Source organism: Hypanus sabinus, chromosome 28, assembly GCF_030144855.1.
Source record: "Hypanus sabinus isolate sHypSab1 chromosome 28, sHypSab1.hap1, whole genome shotgun sequence".
NCBI classification, from domain to species: domain Eukaryota; kingdom Metazoa; phylum Chordata; class Chondrichthyes; order Myliobatiformes; family Dasyatidae; genus Hypanus; species Hypanus sabinus.
The window spans coordinates 37,799,204-37,818,655 of record NC_082733.1 but is presented as its reverse complement, the minus strand read 5'-3'; the positions used below and the strand labels follow the sequence as shown (position 1 = coordinate 37,818,655).

Below are 19,452 nucleotides of genomic sequence, written 5' to 3'. Positions count from 1 at the left end.
AAATTCCCCCCCCCCCCACTCCCCAGCTTTCTTCTAAATTCCAGTGAGAACAGGCCTAAAGCTGCCAAATGTGCCTCATAAGTTGGAAGCAGTTTGAATGAAGATTGATTTGGAGGAGTTCAAGTCAGTGTTCAAAGTAAAATAAGTAACCTATCTTAGAGTCGTAGAGTTATTGTAAAGTACTGTATGGAAACAGGCCCTTTGGCCCATCTGGTCTGTGCTGAACATTCTTCAGAAGAACAAAAGAATATTTCACCTATCTTGAATGGTGCCACAGCAGGAACTTCTCACTTAGCATCGGCAAAACCAAAGAGCTGATTATCAGCTACAGGAGAAAGAAGCTGTAGGTCCAGGAGCCAGACCACCAAAGGGGAACGGAGGTGAACAGGGGCAGCCCTTTAGATTCCCTCGCTTTTTCATGTCACAGGATCTATCCTAGCACCAGCAAATAAATGCCATTACAAAGAAGGCATGACAGTGCCTCTACTTTCTTAGAAGTTTGCATAGATTTGGCATGTCATCTAAAACTTTGACGAACTTCAAAGGTTCATTTATTATCAAATTATGTATCAGTACACAGCTCTGTGATTCATCTTCTCCAGCTTCAAGATTCGAAGCACATTTATTATCAAAGAATGTATAAATTATACAATGTTATATTACACTAAATTATAGTCAGGAAAGGCATGGAAATAAGTTAAAAGAGAAACAGCAAACTGACTCCCCCATAGCACAAAAAAGAACAGCAACATGATCATAAACCCCATAAACCCCCTTTCTCCTGCCCAAAAGCACAGTAACAGTGGCCCCCACACAAATCTCCCTCCCCACACAAAAAACTAACAAAATGTAGCAAGAACATCGACCCCCAAATCCCGCTCCCTCTGTTAGAGTGATTTTTGGGTTTAGGTCATTTATATTTAGCAAATGGCTTTGGCTACCAGTCTTCTGTTTCTTGATAATGTATTGTGGATTTAATTTGGAACAATGCTCTTCCTAAAAGCTGTGGATCCCAGTCCAGACACTGCTGGCACTGGTGGGATGGATGTAATCAGAAGGTGTGAAGCTTGTATGTAGCTTCAAAAGAAAGCATTGTCTATACTTTGTAAATATGGATTGCCCTTTGTGTGTAGCGAATAAATACCAGCCCCACACTGGGCCAACAGACCTTTCCACTGAAAGTGTCTCGGTGTGATATGATGCTTGCTGTACCTTGTCTTGTTGAATAAAGAAGCTGCTTTATATCTACCAGTAACTCTCTCTCTCTCTGGTGATTTCATTCATGCAACTACACCCCCCACACAAAAAAGACAATGAGAAATAACAGGTGACAACACATAACATGAAAACCATAACACTAAAAAGATCCATAGTCCATAGCTCAAATCCATAAATGTAAACCCTTGGTAATATCCTCTCATGTCATTGAAAGAGAGAGAGAGACACTGCGCAAAAGCAGAGACTTACCCCCTCCCCTCGCCGGGCACAACGATAGGCCATGCAGCACCTTCTCTGGCAGCAGGGGGATCCCATCAGCGATCAAAAGGTAGGTTGTCTGCACAGAACCCTTGTTTGCCTTCCACATTCACCTCGATGTTTCAATCTTTGTCGTCACTTTAATTGATGAAATGGAGTCGACCATCAGCTCGTGCCCTGACTCGTAGCTTCTTTGCCTCGGGACTCACACTTACTTCCCACTCAATCAATCTATTTCCAAATCACAGGCTCTAACAATTCCAGGCACAAACTTAAGGTGATAAACAGACGTAAAAGAAGTGAAATAAACAGTTTTGTGGTCTATCCAGAAGACATTGACTGAGAAAGCATTGTTCGCAGGTGCCATCTTGGCCAGATGCATAGTGGAGAGTATCTTGACATAGCAGCATAGTCTGGTATGGAAACACTAATGCCCAGGGATGGAAAAGTCTACAGAAAATGGTGGATACAGCCCAGTCCTTTGCAACACTGAGCATATTTACAAGGAGTGCTGCCAAAAGAAAGCAGCAACATCAACAAGGAACCCTGCAGTCCAGGCCATGCTCTCTTCTCACTCCTACCATCCTAGAGATGCCTTGGGTTACACTCCACCAGGTTTAGGCAGGGTTATTACCTTACAACCAACAGGCTCCTCCTGAACCAGCACAGATAACTTATGTTTTCAGTTTTTATTGTCTGTCTATTTATCTATTTACTTGTTTCCTCGCACAATTTCTCTTCTTTTGCACATTGAATGTTTGCCAGTCTTTGTTTATGTATAGTTTGGTTATCTATTATATACCTGCAAGAAAATGAATTTCAAAGTAATATATGGTGACGTATATGCACTTTGATAAATTTACTTTGACTTGAATATTTCCTGTTCAATATACAGAGCCTGAAGATTTTTATAGTTTCTATACCATAAGATTATGTTGTGTTTCCCTTTGAGCTAACAGTGTACGAGTTTTATACCTATATGTAATATTTAACATCAATTTGTAGGAAAAATAACCTTCCGTGCTCTGTATTGTAGGTCTAAAGTTCATCCTTCAGCAATAAAAGAGATGAATTAATATTTTAAGGGGACATTTTCAATGGTTCTATATTGCTTAATTCCCTTTTTATCTCAATATCCATGGTTCAAGTTTATTGTCATCTGACTGTACATATATACAACCAAATGAAACAATGTTCCTCTGGACTATGGTGCACCCACAATGCATATATCACACATGGCGTATAAGACAAAATATAGCCACAAATAAGTTAATAAAATGTAATTCATAATGCATGTGAAGTGTACAGCACAGGTATACAGTAAACAATTAAGTAAACAGCTCGTAGTCCCAGTGATGATACCTCGGTGGTGGCAGGGTATTCGCACCCTAGGAGGAAGAAGTTGTTACTCAGACCTGATCCTAGGTCTGATGCTCTGATACTTCCTTACTGTTTACTGTATTCTTTATTGTTTACCTGTGCTGTGCACTTCACGTGCGTTTTGAGTTGTGTTTTATTGTTTGTGATAATATTTTTTGTAGTACTATGTACTGTATGTGTATGCAGTCAGATGATAATAAGCTTAAGCTTAAATTTCCTGATGGTGGTGCCTCGAAGGGATTGTGAGATGAGTGGTATGGACCCTCAATAATGCTTTGGGCCCTTCATATTCAATGCTCCTCGTAAATGCCACAAGCAGGGAGGGGGGAGACCTGGAGACCCTATCGGCAGTTTCTAATGTCCACTGTAGGATCTTGTGGTGCCTTGCAGCTTCTGTATCACACAACGATGTAGCTAGACAAGATATCCTCGATGACGTTCCTGTAGTAGGTTATTAGAATAGTGCCTGGGAGTCTTGCATGGCTCAGAAGGTGTAGACGGTGCTGTGCCTTCTGGACTAATGAGGTGGTGTTGTGTCTCCAGGTTAGATCATCCATTATGTGGACACTAAGGAACATTGTGCTCTTCACTCTGCACTGTAGAGCCATCGATGCGTAATGGGAGTGGTTGTCCTGTACCTTCCCGAAGTCCACAATCATCTCTTTGGTCTTGTCCACGTTGAGATTTAGGTTGTTTTCACACCATTGAAAGCACTTGCTAACGCACCAAAATTTTCATGAGGGTTGGGAGCTTTAATCTGCACACACTGTAGCAGTTATTACCTCCCAAATAACATGGTGAAGTTAGAATAATGCAAATCTAGATTTAGATATATTTATCATATGTACATGGAAGCATACAGTGAAATATGTCATTTGTGTTAATCAACACAGCTAAGGATGTACATATGAATACATAATTTATGGATGAAAAATAAACTTTTCGCATTGTTAAGATCACAGGTCTCAATGCAACAGGATGCAAGTTGGGATTAATAAATGAAATGAGGGGAATATTTACAATCAACATCTCTTGGACTTCCAAGGAAAAGTATAAATGACTTCAATGAGAAAAAAAGTTGGGTTTTAGAGGAATGATCGAGAACTTTGGGGAGAAAGGGGAGAGGCACTGAAATGTTGATAGCAATGATATTTACTGTTTCCAAGTACTGATCAGTTGTTTTATTATCCCTTGCTTATTACAGCACTGTGACCATGGATGATGATGCCAAATGGTTGGAGTGGGTAACTAAGCAGTTTGAAAATATTGCTGGCGAGGATAAGGAGATTGATTTGGAAGAATTCAAGACAGCACTCAAAGTGAAAGAGGCAAGTATTCATTCATGCACAAAGAGAATATTCCACATCTATTTTATACCTCAGTAGTTAAAGATTGCTAATGTTAACCAGAGAAAGTGAGCTAACACTGCAGATGGATAATTGAATTGCAACACCTTGTGCTTTTACGTGCTGTGTGATTTAACTTCAGTGAGGTTGCAAAGATTAACCTAAAGATTCAGTCATGATACCCCCCCCCCACCCCAAAAAGACAAACCATTGAAAATGAGGGCATTTTTTAACAGAGCGTGTTATTTTGATCAGGAAAGCCCTGACCATTGTTACAATCAGTAATGCCATTTCTGGAGGCAGGTTAATACATCACTTAAAAAAAGTATAGATAAGAAATTGAAATTTGGTTATTTACAAGCTTTTTGGCAATGAACAAGCAAATGAGTCTAATTAAATGGTTGTGTTATGTTTTGTAATTATTTTTGTAAATGAATTATTTAAATGAACATGAATTGTCACATACCCCATGACTGGGTTACCAAACCAGCAAAAATGGAATAAACGTCGGAGTCTGGTATTATGGTAACTAAAAGTGTTTATTAGTAAACTAAGTAATACAGTACTATAAAAATGCAAATATATAAAACAGGTTAGCAATGATATATACAGAAGTGTGGAAATAGCAATCAAAAACCAAGCTCTATTGAAGTCTAGGGGCAAATGAACAGTCTTATGATGGTGCAGAGTTCAGTTCAGTTCAGTTTAAGTTGAAGTAGATGCTGTTGTACCATTGGAGAGAGAGAGAGCGCGAGAGATGATGCAGTTGCAGGAAAACCTTCCGTTGTCTCCTTGTCCTGTTGTGGTCACCGACTGTGACCCCTCCGTACCAGGCCAGACCATTCTTCAGTGGTCAGCCTGTCACCCAGATGAGAGTGGACACACATACAAGCCCCCACCGGTCTGCCTTCACACACTGAGAGCCTCTGGTCGATTCCTCCCAATCAATCCTCCAAACCCCCACCTTCCTGTGGGTGCACAGTGCTCTTCCAGTGTCCCGTGGTGAGTCTGCTTGTGTCTGAGCAGACTTGCTTTTATCTCCCCTGACGGGGTACCAGCCATTCATCAGCTGCCCAACACCTGGTACCGCCTTGCTGTCTCAGCAGGACTTCACACAAGCAGGCAAAATGAGCGTCCTTGGAGCAAAGTAAACAATTATCCATGGAACCATAACTTTAAATTTTTGTCACTCTCTCTCTCTCTCTCTCTCTCTCATCTGCACTGGGTGCCTCCCCCCTCCTCTCTCTCTTGTTAGCAGCACAAACAGTGTCCAGAAACCAGACTCATTCTCCTGACATTTTAAAGTGGTTTTCCGCAGAAAATATGAACCCTAAGGGAACCTAACAGAATGCTTGCTCAAATATTATTGAAATATTAAATGCACAGTCTCTTTCAAAGAACTGTCACTTGCACTATGATAAGCCCCAACAGACCTGAAAGACAAAATGAAGATTTATGGAACAGACACAGAATGAAGTGGTTGACAAAGAATGAAAGGTTCTTTTGTCAATCATTTTTATATTATGAGAGATTAGGAGTTGGAATGTTTGACTGAATGTAATACTTGAAATGTATTTTATTGTGATGATCAAAAGGAAAAGATTGAAGATTAAAGATTGGCTTTATTTGTCACATGAACATCGAAATGTGTTATTTGTGTCAATGGCCAATACAATTCGAGGATGTGCTGGAGGCTGCTTGAAAATATCACCATGCCTTCACCCTACCATGTAGTAACCCTAACCTGTATGTCTTTGGAACTGGGAGGAAACCAGAGCACTTGGAGGAAATCCACACAGCCAAGGAGAGTGGCAGGAATTGAACCTGGGTTGTGGGTGCTTTTAATTGTTACATTAACTGCTATGCTATTGTGCGGAATTCTGGGAATAGGGTTAGCAAGATTACCGTTAAATGGATCTAGCATTCTACTCAGTCTTCTTCATTGAAGAAACATGCCTGCGATTCTAGGATGGGCTGGTGACATCTACTTGCACATTGATTCCAAGAATCAATCTGGAAGTAGGTACACATTGTAAGAGTGGGCTCCCTCATTTCTGACTTTCAATAATAAGTAGATGCTTTGAGAGGCTGGTCAAGGTTTACATCTACAGCTTGTTACCACCCAAACTGAAACCCCTACAATTCGCCTACCAACACAACCAATTGACAGATGATGCAATAGCCACTGCTCTACATAGCGTCTTTACACATCTGAAGAAGAAGGATGCTTATGTGAGAATGCTGTTCTGAGACTACAGTTCAGCGTTCAACACCATAATTCCATTCAGGCTTGACAAGAAGCTCAGACACTTTGGCCTTGATCCTGTCTTGCACAGCTGGATCCTGGACTTCCTGTCAGATTGCCGGCAGGTGGTAAGAGTGGGCTCCCTCACCTCCGCCCCTCTGACTGTCAATACAAGAATTCCTCAGGGCTGTGTACTATGTCCCCTCCTTTACTCTCTGTATACCCATAACTGTATCGCTACCCACAGCTCCAATCTGCTAATTAAATTTGCCGACGACACTACATTGATTGGCCTTATCTCAAACAATAACAAGGTGGCCTACAGGGAAGAAATTATCTCTCTGACACAGTGGTGTCAAGAAAACAACCTCTTCCTCAATGTCACAAAAACAAAGGAGCTGGTTGTGGACTACAGGAGGAACTGAGACGGGCTCACCCCCATTGACATCAATGGATCTGGGGTTGAGAGGGTGAACAGCTTCAAGTTCCTCGGTATACACATCACCGAGGACCTCATGTGGTCTGTACACACCAGCTGTGTGGTGAGAAAGGCACAACAGCGCCTCCTTCATCTCAGACGGTTGAGAGAATTTGGTATTGGCCCCCAAATTACAAGAACTTTCTACAGAAGCACATCTGAGAGCATCCTGACTGGCTGCATCACTGCTTGGTAAGGGAACTGTACCTCCCTTAATCGCAGGTCTCTGCAGAGAGTGGTGCGGACAGCCCAGTGCATCTGTAGTTGTGAACTTCCCATGATTCAGGACATTTACAAGGACAGGTGTGTAAAGAGGATTATTGGGGACCCAAGCCATCCCCACCACAATCTATTCCAGCTGCTACCATCTGGGAAGCTGTACCACAGCATAAAAGCCAGGACCAACAGGCTGTGGGACAGCTTCTTCCACCAGGCCATCAGACTGATGAACTCATGCTGACTTGAGCGTACTCTATATTACATTGACTGTTCCATTTATTATAAATTACTATGATTGCACATTGCATATTTAGATGGAGAAATAATGTAATAAATTTTACTCATGTATGTGAAGGATGTAAGAAATAAAGTCAATTCAATTCAATCCTTTTTATTTTATTGTCTCTTGCCTCAGTCTTTCTTTGCAGAGAGGTTTTTTGCTTTGTTTGACTCTGATGGGAGTGGCAGCATAAGTCTGGATGAATTGTTGAAGGCTCTGAATCTCCTCACACACGGGACTGAAACAGACAAGCTACGATTCCTTTTCCAAGTCTACGATGTAGATGGTAATATCTTTATTCCATTGCACCTTTGGATTTGCAAGACCTTGTGGTTACCAAAATAATTAAGTTTTATATGTAACCCTCTCACCAGGCTCATGTGCAAACTCGGGTCATTAGCGAGCTCTGCTAAAAGCCATGTGACAATGGTCAGAAGACCACTTTAAAAAACACTCTACATCTACGGTTGGTATGATTTGGGGTTCAACCAAACAGGAACGCCATGATGTTGCAATTAGAGAAACCTCAAATTTGAGCGAGTGCTGTGAAGCATTCTGGCTCTCACGACCAGACTGTGTAACAGTTTCTTCCCCCAAGCCATTAGACTCCTCAATTTCCAGAATCTAGTCTGTTACCAACCTATATACATATATACATACATACATACACACACACACACACACACTCACTCCCTTTGCAATTTTTGCTCATTTCTTTCTCAATTCCTGCTAAAACATCGTTTAAGTTTACATTTACGTCATTTATTATTATATTGTAATTTGCCCTTTACTGTGCCTATTGTCTTGTTTATTAATTATTGTACTTTCTTGCACTGTTTTGTGCACTTTAAGTAGTCCTGTGTAGGTCTGAAGTCTAATGTAGTTTTGTGTTGTTTCATGTAGCACCAGGGTCCTGGAGGAACGTTGTTTCGTTTTTACTCTGTACTGTACCAGCAGTTATGGTTGAAATGACAATAAAAGTATTTGACTTGACTTAAATACTGCCCATATGCAATTTTAGATTGGCAAGAAATAACAGATCATACAGTGCATAAAATTATAAAATAAGTATATTTACCAATATCAGCTTTATCAGTCATTAAAAGAAAGAAAAATAAATAAACAGGCCTATTGCAGTTAAACCAGTCTGAATGTGCACATAACCCTTGGAACTCGTCTCTTCCAAAGCTGGGCATAAATGTTACTCACAGTGCCAAACCCATGGTTGGCGTGAAAGCACCTGCCACAGTTTGAACTTCCCTTGAAGTCCATCTCGAACAGAGTGACTCTTTCTCAGGAGTACTGGCTCTCCTCTTCGGAACCACTCATCTGCAGAAAGCACTTCTTGCAAAGGGGACTCTCCCTCCCATGGCATTCTGTAGCATCTTCCCTTCTGTCCCACATCCCAAAACATCCCCAAACCAGACTACTGTCTGTCACAATCTGTCTCCGCCCTGTTCTCTCCAGAACTTTCTTCAGATCCCACAATCCTGATTGGCTGTCACGACATTCTTAAGTTGAACAGCAGGTCTTCTCAACTTTAACCAAAGCCAAAATTGTCTACTTGCAGGACACATTATTTTTTGCGGAAAACTACTAAAATGAAATGCCTATAGCATAGCAATAGAAACCTTCACCAGGGCATTACATATATTATTTACTTTTGGATACAATAGAGTCTTTTAAGAGACTCTTAGATAGATACATGGAACTTAGAAAAATAATGTGCTGTAGATTTTCTATGTTTCTATGTTTTTATGTTTCAACGCTGGAGACAGGGCTAGAAAGTTGCCTTCAATTTTTAGAAAAAATAAAGATTATAAAAGATTCTGAGACAGATTGTTAGCGTAGATGGCGAAAGAATAGTTTCTCTAGCTGGAGAGCTGAGGACTAGGAACATGATCTCAGGTTCACAAATTGGCCTTTTGGGATTGTGATGATTGGTGATTGTGGGATTGGTTGTAAATATTTGGAATTCTTTAGTTGTGAATGAATATGTTCAAGGCAGTTGCTGAGGCACTTCCAGGCACAGACATTATGATTGGGAGTTAGGTCAATCCACGTGAAGCGGGCGTAATGAACAACATGATCTACTCTGGCTTTTGCTTCCAATGTTCAGTTGCTGTTCTCACACCACAAGGAGAAACTGACTCCTGTTTTATTGATGGACAAAGCGGGACTGATTTCCATCACAAGGAAGGTCACTAAGGATGAGTGAGACTAAATGAGGAATATGGAGGATCTTGGTGAAGTCAATCGAAAATGCAGTAGGAGGAGAAATTTTGTTAGGTTTTATACCAGACACAATATAATAAGATTCTCAGTGTCACTTCAGACTTGAATTTAGCATAATCTCCCAGTTTAGAAATGTCAAATTGTCGAGGGCATAGCTTTAAGGTGAGAGGGGTAAACTTTAATTTAATTCAAAGAGGATGTGTGGGGCAAGTTATTTTTACATAGAAAGTCGAAGCAGAAATGATAACTGCATCCAAGGGGCTTTTGGATAGACAGATAAATATGCAGTGAATAGAGGAAGGTGGATCCTGTGAAGGTAAAAGTATTAGTTTAGCTTGGTATCTCGCTCGGCTCACACATCGTGGACCAAAGGGTCTGCTCCTCTTCTGTACTGTTCTTTGCTTATAGGCAGTGGCTCCATTGACCCTGATGAGTTACGCACGGTCCTCAAGTCCTGCTTGCGCGAAAGTGCCATCTCATTGCCCGAGGAGAAGCTGGACGACCTCACTCTCGCTCTCTTTGAATCTGCTGACAAAGACAACAGTGGCACCATTACCTTTGAGGAGCTCAAGGAGGAGCTAGAGAACTTCCCCGAAGTAATGGAGAACTTAACAATCAGGTAATTACTCTGGATTGAATTCAGTTTCTTAACCTGTGCCTGTCTGTGCCAAAATTACTCCTGGCGTTGTTCTAACTGGCACGATATTTTCTGTCTTGGAATTGGAATTGGTCAAGATACAGTGTTTTGCATACAGTTCAGTTAAGATTCTGATGAAGGGGCTCAGCCCAAAGTGTCAACAGTTTATTCCTCTCCATAGATGCTGCCTGACCTGAGAGCTCCTCAGCATTTTGAGTGTGTTACTCTGGATTTCCAGCATCTGCAGAATCCCTACTGTTTGTCATTTGTCCTGTGGTGTTTTTAATCTTCCTTATTCCCACTTCTTATCATTCATTCTTTACATAATCATTTACTCCTTACTCTTTCATATATTTCTCCATCATTTCCTTGATATGTTTAGACTAAATTTTCCAATCATTCCATGAGAAAAGACTATTTCCCATTAGATTTTAATGTGACTATCTTTTATCTATGGCCTCTTGTTGTGGTATAGATCAAAGTGGTGTTCATCCACCAAAGTCTTTCAGGCACTCATAATTTTCTTTTTTTGTAAAAGAAGTTAACTTCAGCCTGTTTAATCTTTTCAGATTGCTGTAAGGTCTATAACACCCTTGTAAATATTTTCCATACCCTTTCAAGTGCCCATATATTGCTAATATACACTCAGTGGCCACTTTATTAGGTACACCTGTACACCTGTTTGTTAATGTAAATATATAATCAGCTAATCATGTGGCAGCAACAGAATGCAGAAAAAGTATGCAGGCATGGTCAGGAGGTTCTGTTGTTGTTTAGATCAAACATCAGAAAGGGATGTGACTCTGACCATGGAATGATTGTTGGTGCCAGATGGGGTGGTTTGAGTATCTGAGAAACTGCTGATCTCCTGGGTTTTTCACGCACAACGGTCTCTAGAGTAGGGGTTCCTAATCTGGGGTCCACAGACCCCTTGCTTAATGGTATTGGTCCATGGCAGAAAAATGGTTGGCAACCTCTTCTCTGGAGTTTACAGAGAATGGTGTGGAAAATACAAACATCTGGTAAGTGGCAGTTCTGTGGGTGAAAATGTGGGTAATAAGAGAGTTCGCAGAAGAGTGGCCAGACTGGTTCAAGCTGTCAGGAAGATGACAGTAATTCAAATAACCACCCGTTTCAACAGTGCAGAGCAGGGGCTACAAGAACAGAAGACCACTAAGGTAGTTGGTGGTCACTTTATTAGAGGCAGGATGTACCTAATAATGTGGCCACTCTGTGTATATTGCCATTTTACAGTACCAGAATAGTTTATCGTGCTCACAGCAACTTTTCATTTGTTGGAATTGGGAACTATCTGATTCCGCTCAGTATCAATTGAATTTGTGTTCAACAGCAGATCTCATAGTAGAGATGAACATGGATGAAAAATTACACATAAGCTGCTTTAGCAAAGACCCAGCAGATACAAAGGAATGAATGTTTTTCTTCTGTGCTGTTAACATTCAATTGAGAGTTAGTTATTCTTGTTTGAATCTTCTCTGATCCCAGTTCTTGTCAGTATAATCATCTAATCCTTGAAAAGTGTCAGATTGCACTTAAACTAAATGCTGAAAGTTTCAGTGAACAAAAATGTTGTCTGTATCTCGGTTTTGTGTTCCTGAATCAAATATTTTGGATTTAGATCCCTCTATAGAGGTTGAACCATAGAATCCATATTGACACTTTAGTCCAGTGATGAAGATCTCCAGCCTGTATTCACTGGAGTTAGAAGAATGGGGGGGAGGGGGGGGGGTTCTCATTGAAACTTAACAAATATTGAAAGGTCTAGATACAGTTCATGTGGAGAGGATGTTTCTATAGTGGGGGAGTCTAGAACCAAAGGGCACAGCCTCAGAATAAAAGAATGTCCCTTTAGAAAAGAGGTGAGGAGGAATTTCTTTAGTTAGAGAGCGGTGAATATTTGGAATTCCAAATGGCTGTGGAGGCCAAGTCACTGAGTATATTTAAAGTGGATGTTGATAGGTTCTTTATGATTAAGGGTGTCAAAGGTTATAGGAAGAAGGCAGGAGAATGGGGTTTAGAGAGATCCTAAATCGGTGATGATGGAATGAATGACAGAGAAGATTCAACGGGCAGAATGGCCTAATTCAGCTCCTTTGTCTTATGAACAAGGACTTGAGGATATCTCCAAAGGATATTAGCTAACCTGGTACTGTGTTCACTCTCTTCCAGTGCTGCCAACTGGCTAAAGCCACCAACTGCAGAGAATTACACAAGGACACCCCCACGGTACCTGACACCAGCCTACTGGCAGAATAACATTCGCAAGCTGCTCTTCATGTGTGGCTACATCCTGGTCAACATCTTGCTCTTCACATTTGCGGCTATGAATCACAGTAGCTCTGGTGAATGGTTTATGCTGGCAAAGGGCTGTGGTCAGTGTCTGAACTTCAACTGTACCTTCGTTGTGGTGAGTGGTGACGTGCACTTGCATTCAGGAAAGAAAGCTGTGTGGACTTTCATGCTGGCTCAAGGCCTTAATGTTTTATTTTGTGTGCTACTTAAGTAGAGTTTAGATTTGATGATTAGGCAAGTGTTCATAAGACGGGGAAGAAGAATTAGGCCATGGGGGCCATCGAGTCTACTCTGCCATTCCATCACGGCTGATTTATTATCCTTCTCAACTCCATTTTCCTGCCTTCTCCCCATAACCTTTGACACCCTTACTAACCAAAATCCATGTCGCCATGCTTCCAGAACCAACATAGCATGCCCCCAACCTACTAATCCTAACCCCTATATTTTTGGAATGTGGGAAGAAACCAGAACATCTGGAGGAAATCCATGCAGTCACAGGGCAAACATACCAACTTACAGACAGCAGTGGGAATTGAACTCCAGTTTTATACCTGGTACTGTAATACCATTGTGCTAACTGCTTGGGAAGCATAGAAGCTAGGAACCCTTCACGTCTACTCCACCATTCAATATGATTGTGGCAGGTCATCTACTTGTACCCTGTTCTCATCAAATCCCTTCATCTCTTTATCATTAAGAAAAGAAAAACACTCTGTGGCCACTTTATTAGGTACTTCCATTCTAATGATTGGGTCTGAACAACAACTGAACCTCTTGACCATACATGCCTGCATGTTTTATGCATTGAGTTGCTCCTACATGTTTGGATGATTAAATACTCGTAGTAATGATCAGGTGTTCAGGTGTATCTGCAGGCAGCTGGGGTTCATCAGCCTTAGATGGCAGTCTGCCTAGGAGAAGGAAAATTTAAACCTCCGCTGCCTTGCGGCCATGCCCACCCATGGGAAAGGCTTCAGGAGCAAACCACGAGGAAAAGATCCAGTGCTGTTTGATGTTGTTTTCAACTTCACTCTGGCAACCTCTACGACGACACCGGCGCCAAGCTGTATGGGCGCTTGCCATTCCCTTAGATGACATCAGCGACGTGGAGAGGGGGAACCTGCTGCACGGGCAACAGTGGGTTCCTCAAATCTTCCCTCCCAGGCTTGTGCCCTGGGGAGGACACAGCCCACCAGAGGCGCAAACCCATGATCCATTGGGATCGACAGCTGCCTACTACTACAGGTGTATCGTATAAAGTGGCCACTGACTGTATAACCACATTCTAAAATTCAAACTTCATTCATTATCAAAGTATGTATAAATTATACAACCTTGAGACTCATCACCATACAGGCACCCACAAAACCAGAAACCTGAAAGAACCCTTTAAAAAAGCACTAACCCAGCATTACAGGCACATTGAGAAGGGAAAAAAAAAAATCACACGTCATACAAACAATGAAAGTAACCAATAGCATTCAGAACTAAAGTGAGTCTATAGATTTGGTCTGCACTGTCTTCTATGGTAAGAAACTTCACAGTTTCCCCACTCTCCAGCACCAGGGGCCACAAGGTATCTGCTGGTAGTTCTCATCGGCTGTCTACTGGCTGTGTCAGGCGTTGTGATTCAATAATTTCCTTGTGTAAGAGTAAACTTGTGTCTGGTTACACTCTTTGATTGTCCAGAGGTTCAACTGTGTTCTCAAAGTATAATCCTTTTGCCTTGGAAACTGCCTTCCTTCAGCCATAGCAATTCACTGCTTGTCCCCCTCATGGAGCAGCATGATAGTGTGTAGGGCAGCCTGGTAGCGTAGCAGTTAGCACAATTGCTTTACAGTGCCTGCAGTCAATGATCAGAGTTAGATTCCCATCATTTCTATAAGGAGATTGTACGTTCTCCCAGAGTGCACCTGTTTCCTCCCACATCCCAGAGATGAATAAGTTAGGGTTAGTCAGTTGTGGGCATGCTACGTTGGCACTGGAAACATGATGACACTTGTGGGCTGCCCCAGTACAATCCTAGCTGATTTGAGTTGATGCAAATGACACATTTCACTATATGTTTTGATGTATGTTTGAAAAAGAAAGCTGATGCTGCTGCTCTACTTGTAATTCATAAGTTCCATTAAAATCAGCATTACACAACAAGATTTGTGTGAGCTCATCCCTGTATCAGTTACGATTTGTAATTCAGATGATCTTAGCCAGGTTTAAGGAAGGGGTGAGCAGCTTCAAGTTCCTGACTTCAGCATCTCAGAGGATCTATACTAGGCCCAACCTACTGACATGATCACAAAGAAAGCACACCAGCAGCTGTTTTTTGGTAGGAATTTGAGGAGATTTAGTATGTCACCAAAGACTTCAGCAAATTTCTACAGATGTACCGTTGAGAGCATTCTGACTGGATGCATGGGATTGCAAGAGGTTGCAGACTCTGCCATCTCCATCACAGACATAAATCTCCCCACCATTGAGGACATCCTCAAGAGGTGGTGCCTTAAGAAGGTGGCATCCATCATAATGAAACCTCACCACCCAAACGTGCCTTCTTCTCATTACTATCATCAAAGACAAGGTTCAGGAGCCTGAAGACACACCTTCTGCATTTTCCTTTTTGCTATCAGACTTCTGAATGGTCCATGAACACTACCTCTTTATTCTTCTTCTGTTCTATTGATTGATTCTTTTTTAAAAATTTTAACTTACAGATTATTTTCTTTATGTTCTTGTACACGGGGTGATTGATAAGTTCGTGCCCCAAGGTAGAAGGAGTCAATTTTAGAAAACCTAGCACATTTATTTATCAACATAGCCCCCCTCCTACATTTACGCCCTTAGTCCAGCTTTCGTGGAGCATACGAATCTTGGACCTCCAGAAAGTGTCCACAGCAGGGATGATTGATAAGTTTGTTGTCTAAGGTAGAAGGAGATGAGTTATACAGCTCTCGTTACACGCACATGCAGATCAACTCTTTGAGTGATTATGCAGAAAGTTTGAAGTTAATAACATCTCCTCTTACCTTAGACCATGAGCTTATCAATCAGCCTGATGAGTTATTAACTTCAAACTTTCTGCACAATCACTCAAAGAGTTGAACTGCACGTGCATGTAATGAGAGCTGTATAACTCATCTCCTTCTACCTTAGGCCACAACCTTATCAATCACCCCTGCTGTGGACACTTTCTAGAGGTCCAAGATCCGTATGCTCCACGACCGCTGGACTAAGTGTATAAATTGTAGGAGAGGACTATGTTGGAAAATAAATGTGCTAGGTTTTCTAAAACTGACTCCTTCTAGCTTAGGCCACAAACTTATCAATCACCCCTCGTATTGTACTGCTGACACAAACAGCAAATTTCATGACATACGTCAGCAATGGAGAATGAAACTTCCTCTAACCAGTGTCTTGTTAGCAGATGTACAGAATCTGGGAAAATAAAGACTGAGGACCTGAAGGCAAGATTGTATCTGCATAGTTTGTTGTCTTTTGTGCATTGGTTGTTTGTCCGCCTTATGTGTGGTTTTCAATTGATTTTATGGTGTTTCTTTCTATCTACTGTGAATTCCTGCAAGAAAATGTATCTCAGGGTTGTATATGTATTTTGATAATAACATTAATTTGGAACTTTGAAGATAATAAACTTGATTCTGACTCTGATTTCTTGAAGGTGCTCATGCTGCGCCGGTGTCTGACATGGTTGAGAGCAACCTGGGTAGTGCGCGTCTTGCCACTGGACCAGCACGTTCTCCTGCACCAGCTGGTGGGATTCGCCATATTCGGACTGAGTACCGTTCATGCTGCTGCACACCTTGCCAACTTTGGTAAGTGCTCAGAAGCAGTCTCAGCCGATACTGTAAAACACCACCAAGCTGTAGAACTCTAACAAGACACCTCAACCCTGAATTGATTCCACAACCTATGACTCACTTTCAGAAGCTCTACAACTCTTATTCTTCGTATTCTCTCTCTGTCTCTGCCTGTCTCCCTGGGTCTGTCTATCTATCCTTTTCACAGTTTGTCTTGTTTTGCACGTTGGCTATTTGTCAGACTTTGTGGGTAGTTTTTCATTGATTCTATTGTGTTTCTCTGTTCTTCTGCAGAAAATGAATCTCAGGGTAGTACATGGTGACATACGTACTTTAATAAGTTTGATAAATTTACTTTATTGTCACATGCACAGGTGCAGTGTGATACAGGTACAGTGGAAAGCTTGCTGACAGCAGCATCCCAGGCACATTGGTACAGACATGAACACGGAGCTGAAATTATTCCTAAATTCTACATGAAACCTATACCCCACACTGAAACAATTGACAGTGCATAACAAAAGCAAAGCCACCGTCAGCTACAAGTCCACAGCTGTGCTAAAGGTGGACCGTAGTGTTGCTATACAGATCATTCCAAAACAGGTGGTATAAAGGGAAAAGTGTATTTCATCACTTACATTTAAGATATGATTAGCTTTATTTGTCACACTTACACCAGTACATTGAAACATACAGTGAGATGTGACATTTGTGTCAGTGACTAACACAACGTGAAGATGTGCTGGGCAGCCTGCAAGTGTCACTACACTTCCAGCGTCAACATAACGTGCCCACAACTTGCCAACCTTAACCTTATGTTCCTGGAATGTGGAACAAAATCAGAGCACGCAGGGGAAAACCATGTAGTCACAGGGAGAATGTACAAATTATTTGTAGACTACAGCAGAAATTGAACCCCAGTTGGTAATCACTGGCCTCGTGCCACCCACATTTACATTTTGAAAAACAGAGAAATGGGCCATTGGTCTATAGTGGCCTTGCTGCCTGTGCTCCCTAGCCCATCTGGCTCACCTTTGCCTCTGTTTCCCGACTGTGTCCGTGTCATTTGCCACAAATACTCCGAATGATTTACTGAAGTTTGCTTCTTTCTTCGTCAGTGAAAATGACTCACAGGGATGGAAGCTACCAGTTGTGGGAATACCTCTTCACAACAAGGCCTGGGATTGGATGGATTTATGGATTGGCATCCATTACTGGAATAATTTTGCAGTTCTTAATCATGTTGATGTTGATCTGCTCGAGCACGTTCATCCGCAGGAGTGGACACTTTGAGGTACAAGAAACTGTCGATCAGCTTGGTAGTACAGGTTGAAACTCTCCGGTCAGCATCCTTGGGACCTGACCACTGCTGGATCAGAGAAAATGCTTGACCAGGAGAGTTTCAGGCTGTACATGTAAGCAAGCTTGCCAAGGCTGTATGATGCATTGATGTGTTTATCACTGAGCACTTGAGACGATCTGAGTATCAGCTCAACAATCCAGACTCACCTTGTTTGGAATTCTCCTTGTATTCCTCCGCTCACCCTATACTTTGCCACTAATGACTAAGAGCCCAGAGGACCATATGTGTTACACCAATGATAAAACCACCAACAGCAAAGTAATTCATTGCATTCAAATGACTGTATACTTGTGATGGTTGGATGAGTCAGACAATTCGCAGTTAGTCACAGCAGCCACGTTCTTTCTTGTTGTCACTGCGCGATTTGTTCTTTTTGCACGTGATGGGGATGTTGATGTTTTTTCTTTGAGCGTGTTCCCATGCTTTTCTTTCATGTTTTGCTTTGTTTCATGGCTGCCTGTGGAGAAGATGAATCTCAGAGTTGGATACTGCATGCATACTTTGATAATAATGAATCCTTTGAAACTTTGGGGCTGGAGCTCAGATGAGAAATAAGAGGCAGTACCTGTGAGTCAGAATCACTGACATGTGTCATGAAATCTGTTGTTTTGTGACAGCAGTACAGTGCAATACATAAAATATATTATAAATACCTTTATAAAAATTCAATGTGCCAAAAGAGGGCAAGCAATATTGAGATTGTTTTCATGTGTTCATTTTTGTTCATAAATCTGATGGCAGAGGGGAAGAAGCTGCCCCTGAAATGCTGTGTGTGTCTTCAGACTCCTGTAGCTCCTCTCTGATGGGAACAATGAGAAGAGGCATCTCCCTGGATGGTGGGGTTGTTAATGATGGATATTCCCTCAGTTCTTACCTCGAAAGAATGGAGATTAGGGATGTGGAAGGCTATGGTCCAGATACGGGTTAATGGGACTAAGCAGTGTAGGGGTTCAGCATGGGCGAGATGGATAGAATGGCCTATTTCTGTGCTGTAGTTCTCTATGACTCTGTACTTCAGAGCAATCAATATTGTTGAAACTGAAGATAAGGGTGGAGATAGGCCTGGTCAGACAAGAGCAGCTTAATTTCAGGTTTATTGTTATAAACATACCTGTATATCACCAGGGTATAAATGCCATGAAATTTCTCTTTTTTAAACAGCAGCAGCACAGTGCATTAAAGAGACTAAAGATTAGCTTTATTTGTCACATGTACATCGAAGCATACAGTGAAATGCGTCATTTTGCTTTAAATCAAATCAGCGAAGATTGTGCTTAGCAGCCTGCAAGTGTTGCCATGCTTCCGGCACCGATGCAGCATGCCCAGGACTCAGTAATGCCAAACCTGTACATCTTTGGAGTGTGGGAGGAAACTGGAGCACCTGGTGGAAACCAGCACAGTCATGGGTTTCCATGCACACAGCAACAGGAACTGAATCCTGATGGGTGATTACTTGGTGCTGTAAAGCAATGCTCAAGCCCCTACACTGTTGTATCACCACATTCATGCTGATAAGTGTGAGGTGCTACATTTTGGTAAGAATAATCCAAACAGTACATACATGGTAAATGGTAGGGCATTGAAGAATGCGGTAGAACAGAGTGATCTAGGAATAATGGTGCATAGTTCCCTGAAGGTGGAATCTCATGTGGATAGGGTGGTGAA

At 41.7% G+C, this 19,452-nt stretch overlaps 1 protein-coding gene across 1 annotated transcript in view; it reads left to right on the top strand.

Annotated features, from left to right (window-relative positions):
* The first annotated feature begins 987 nt into the window (after positions 1 to 987).
* The window catches only part of nox5 (NADPH oxidase, EF-hand calcium binding domain 5), a 78,973-nt gene continuing 60,508 nt past the window's right edge, over positions 988 to 19,452 (top strand). Inside the window, exons 1-7 of the mRNA XM_059952453.1 lie at positions 988 to 1,058; positions 4,061 to 4,184; positions 7,560 to 7,710; positions 10,068 to 10,278; positions 12,487 to 12,724; positions 16,286 to 16,439; positions 17,543 to 17,718. Coding sequence (XP_059808436.1) covers positions 988 to 1,058; positions 4,061 to 4,184; positions 7,560 to 7,710; positions 10,068 to 10,278; positions 12,487 to 12,724; positions 16,286 to 16,439; positions 17,543 to 17,718 — 1,125 coding nt within the window. The remainder of the gene's footprint in view (positions 1,059 to 4,060; positions 4,185 to 7,559; positions 7,711 to 10,067; positions 10,279 to 12,486; positions 12,725 to 16,285; positions 16,440 to 17,542; positions 17,719 to 19,452) is intronic.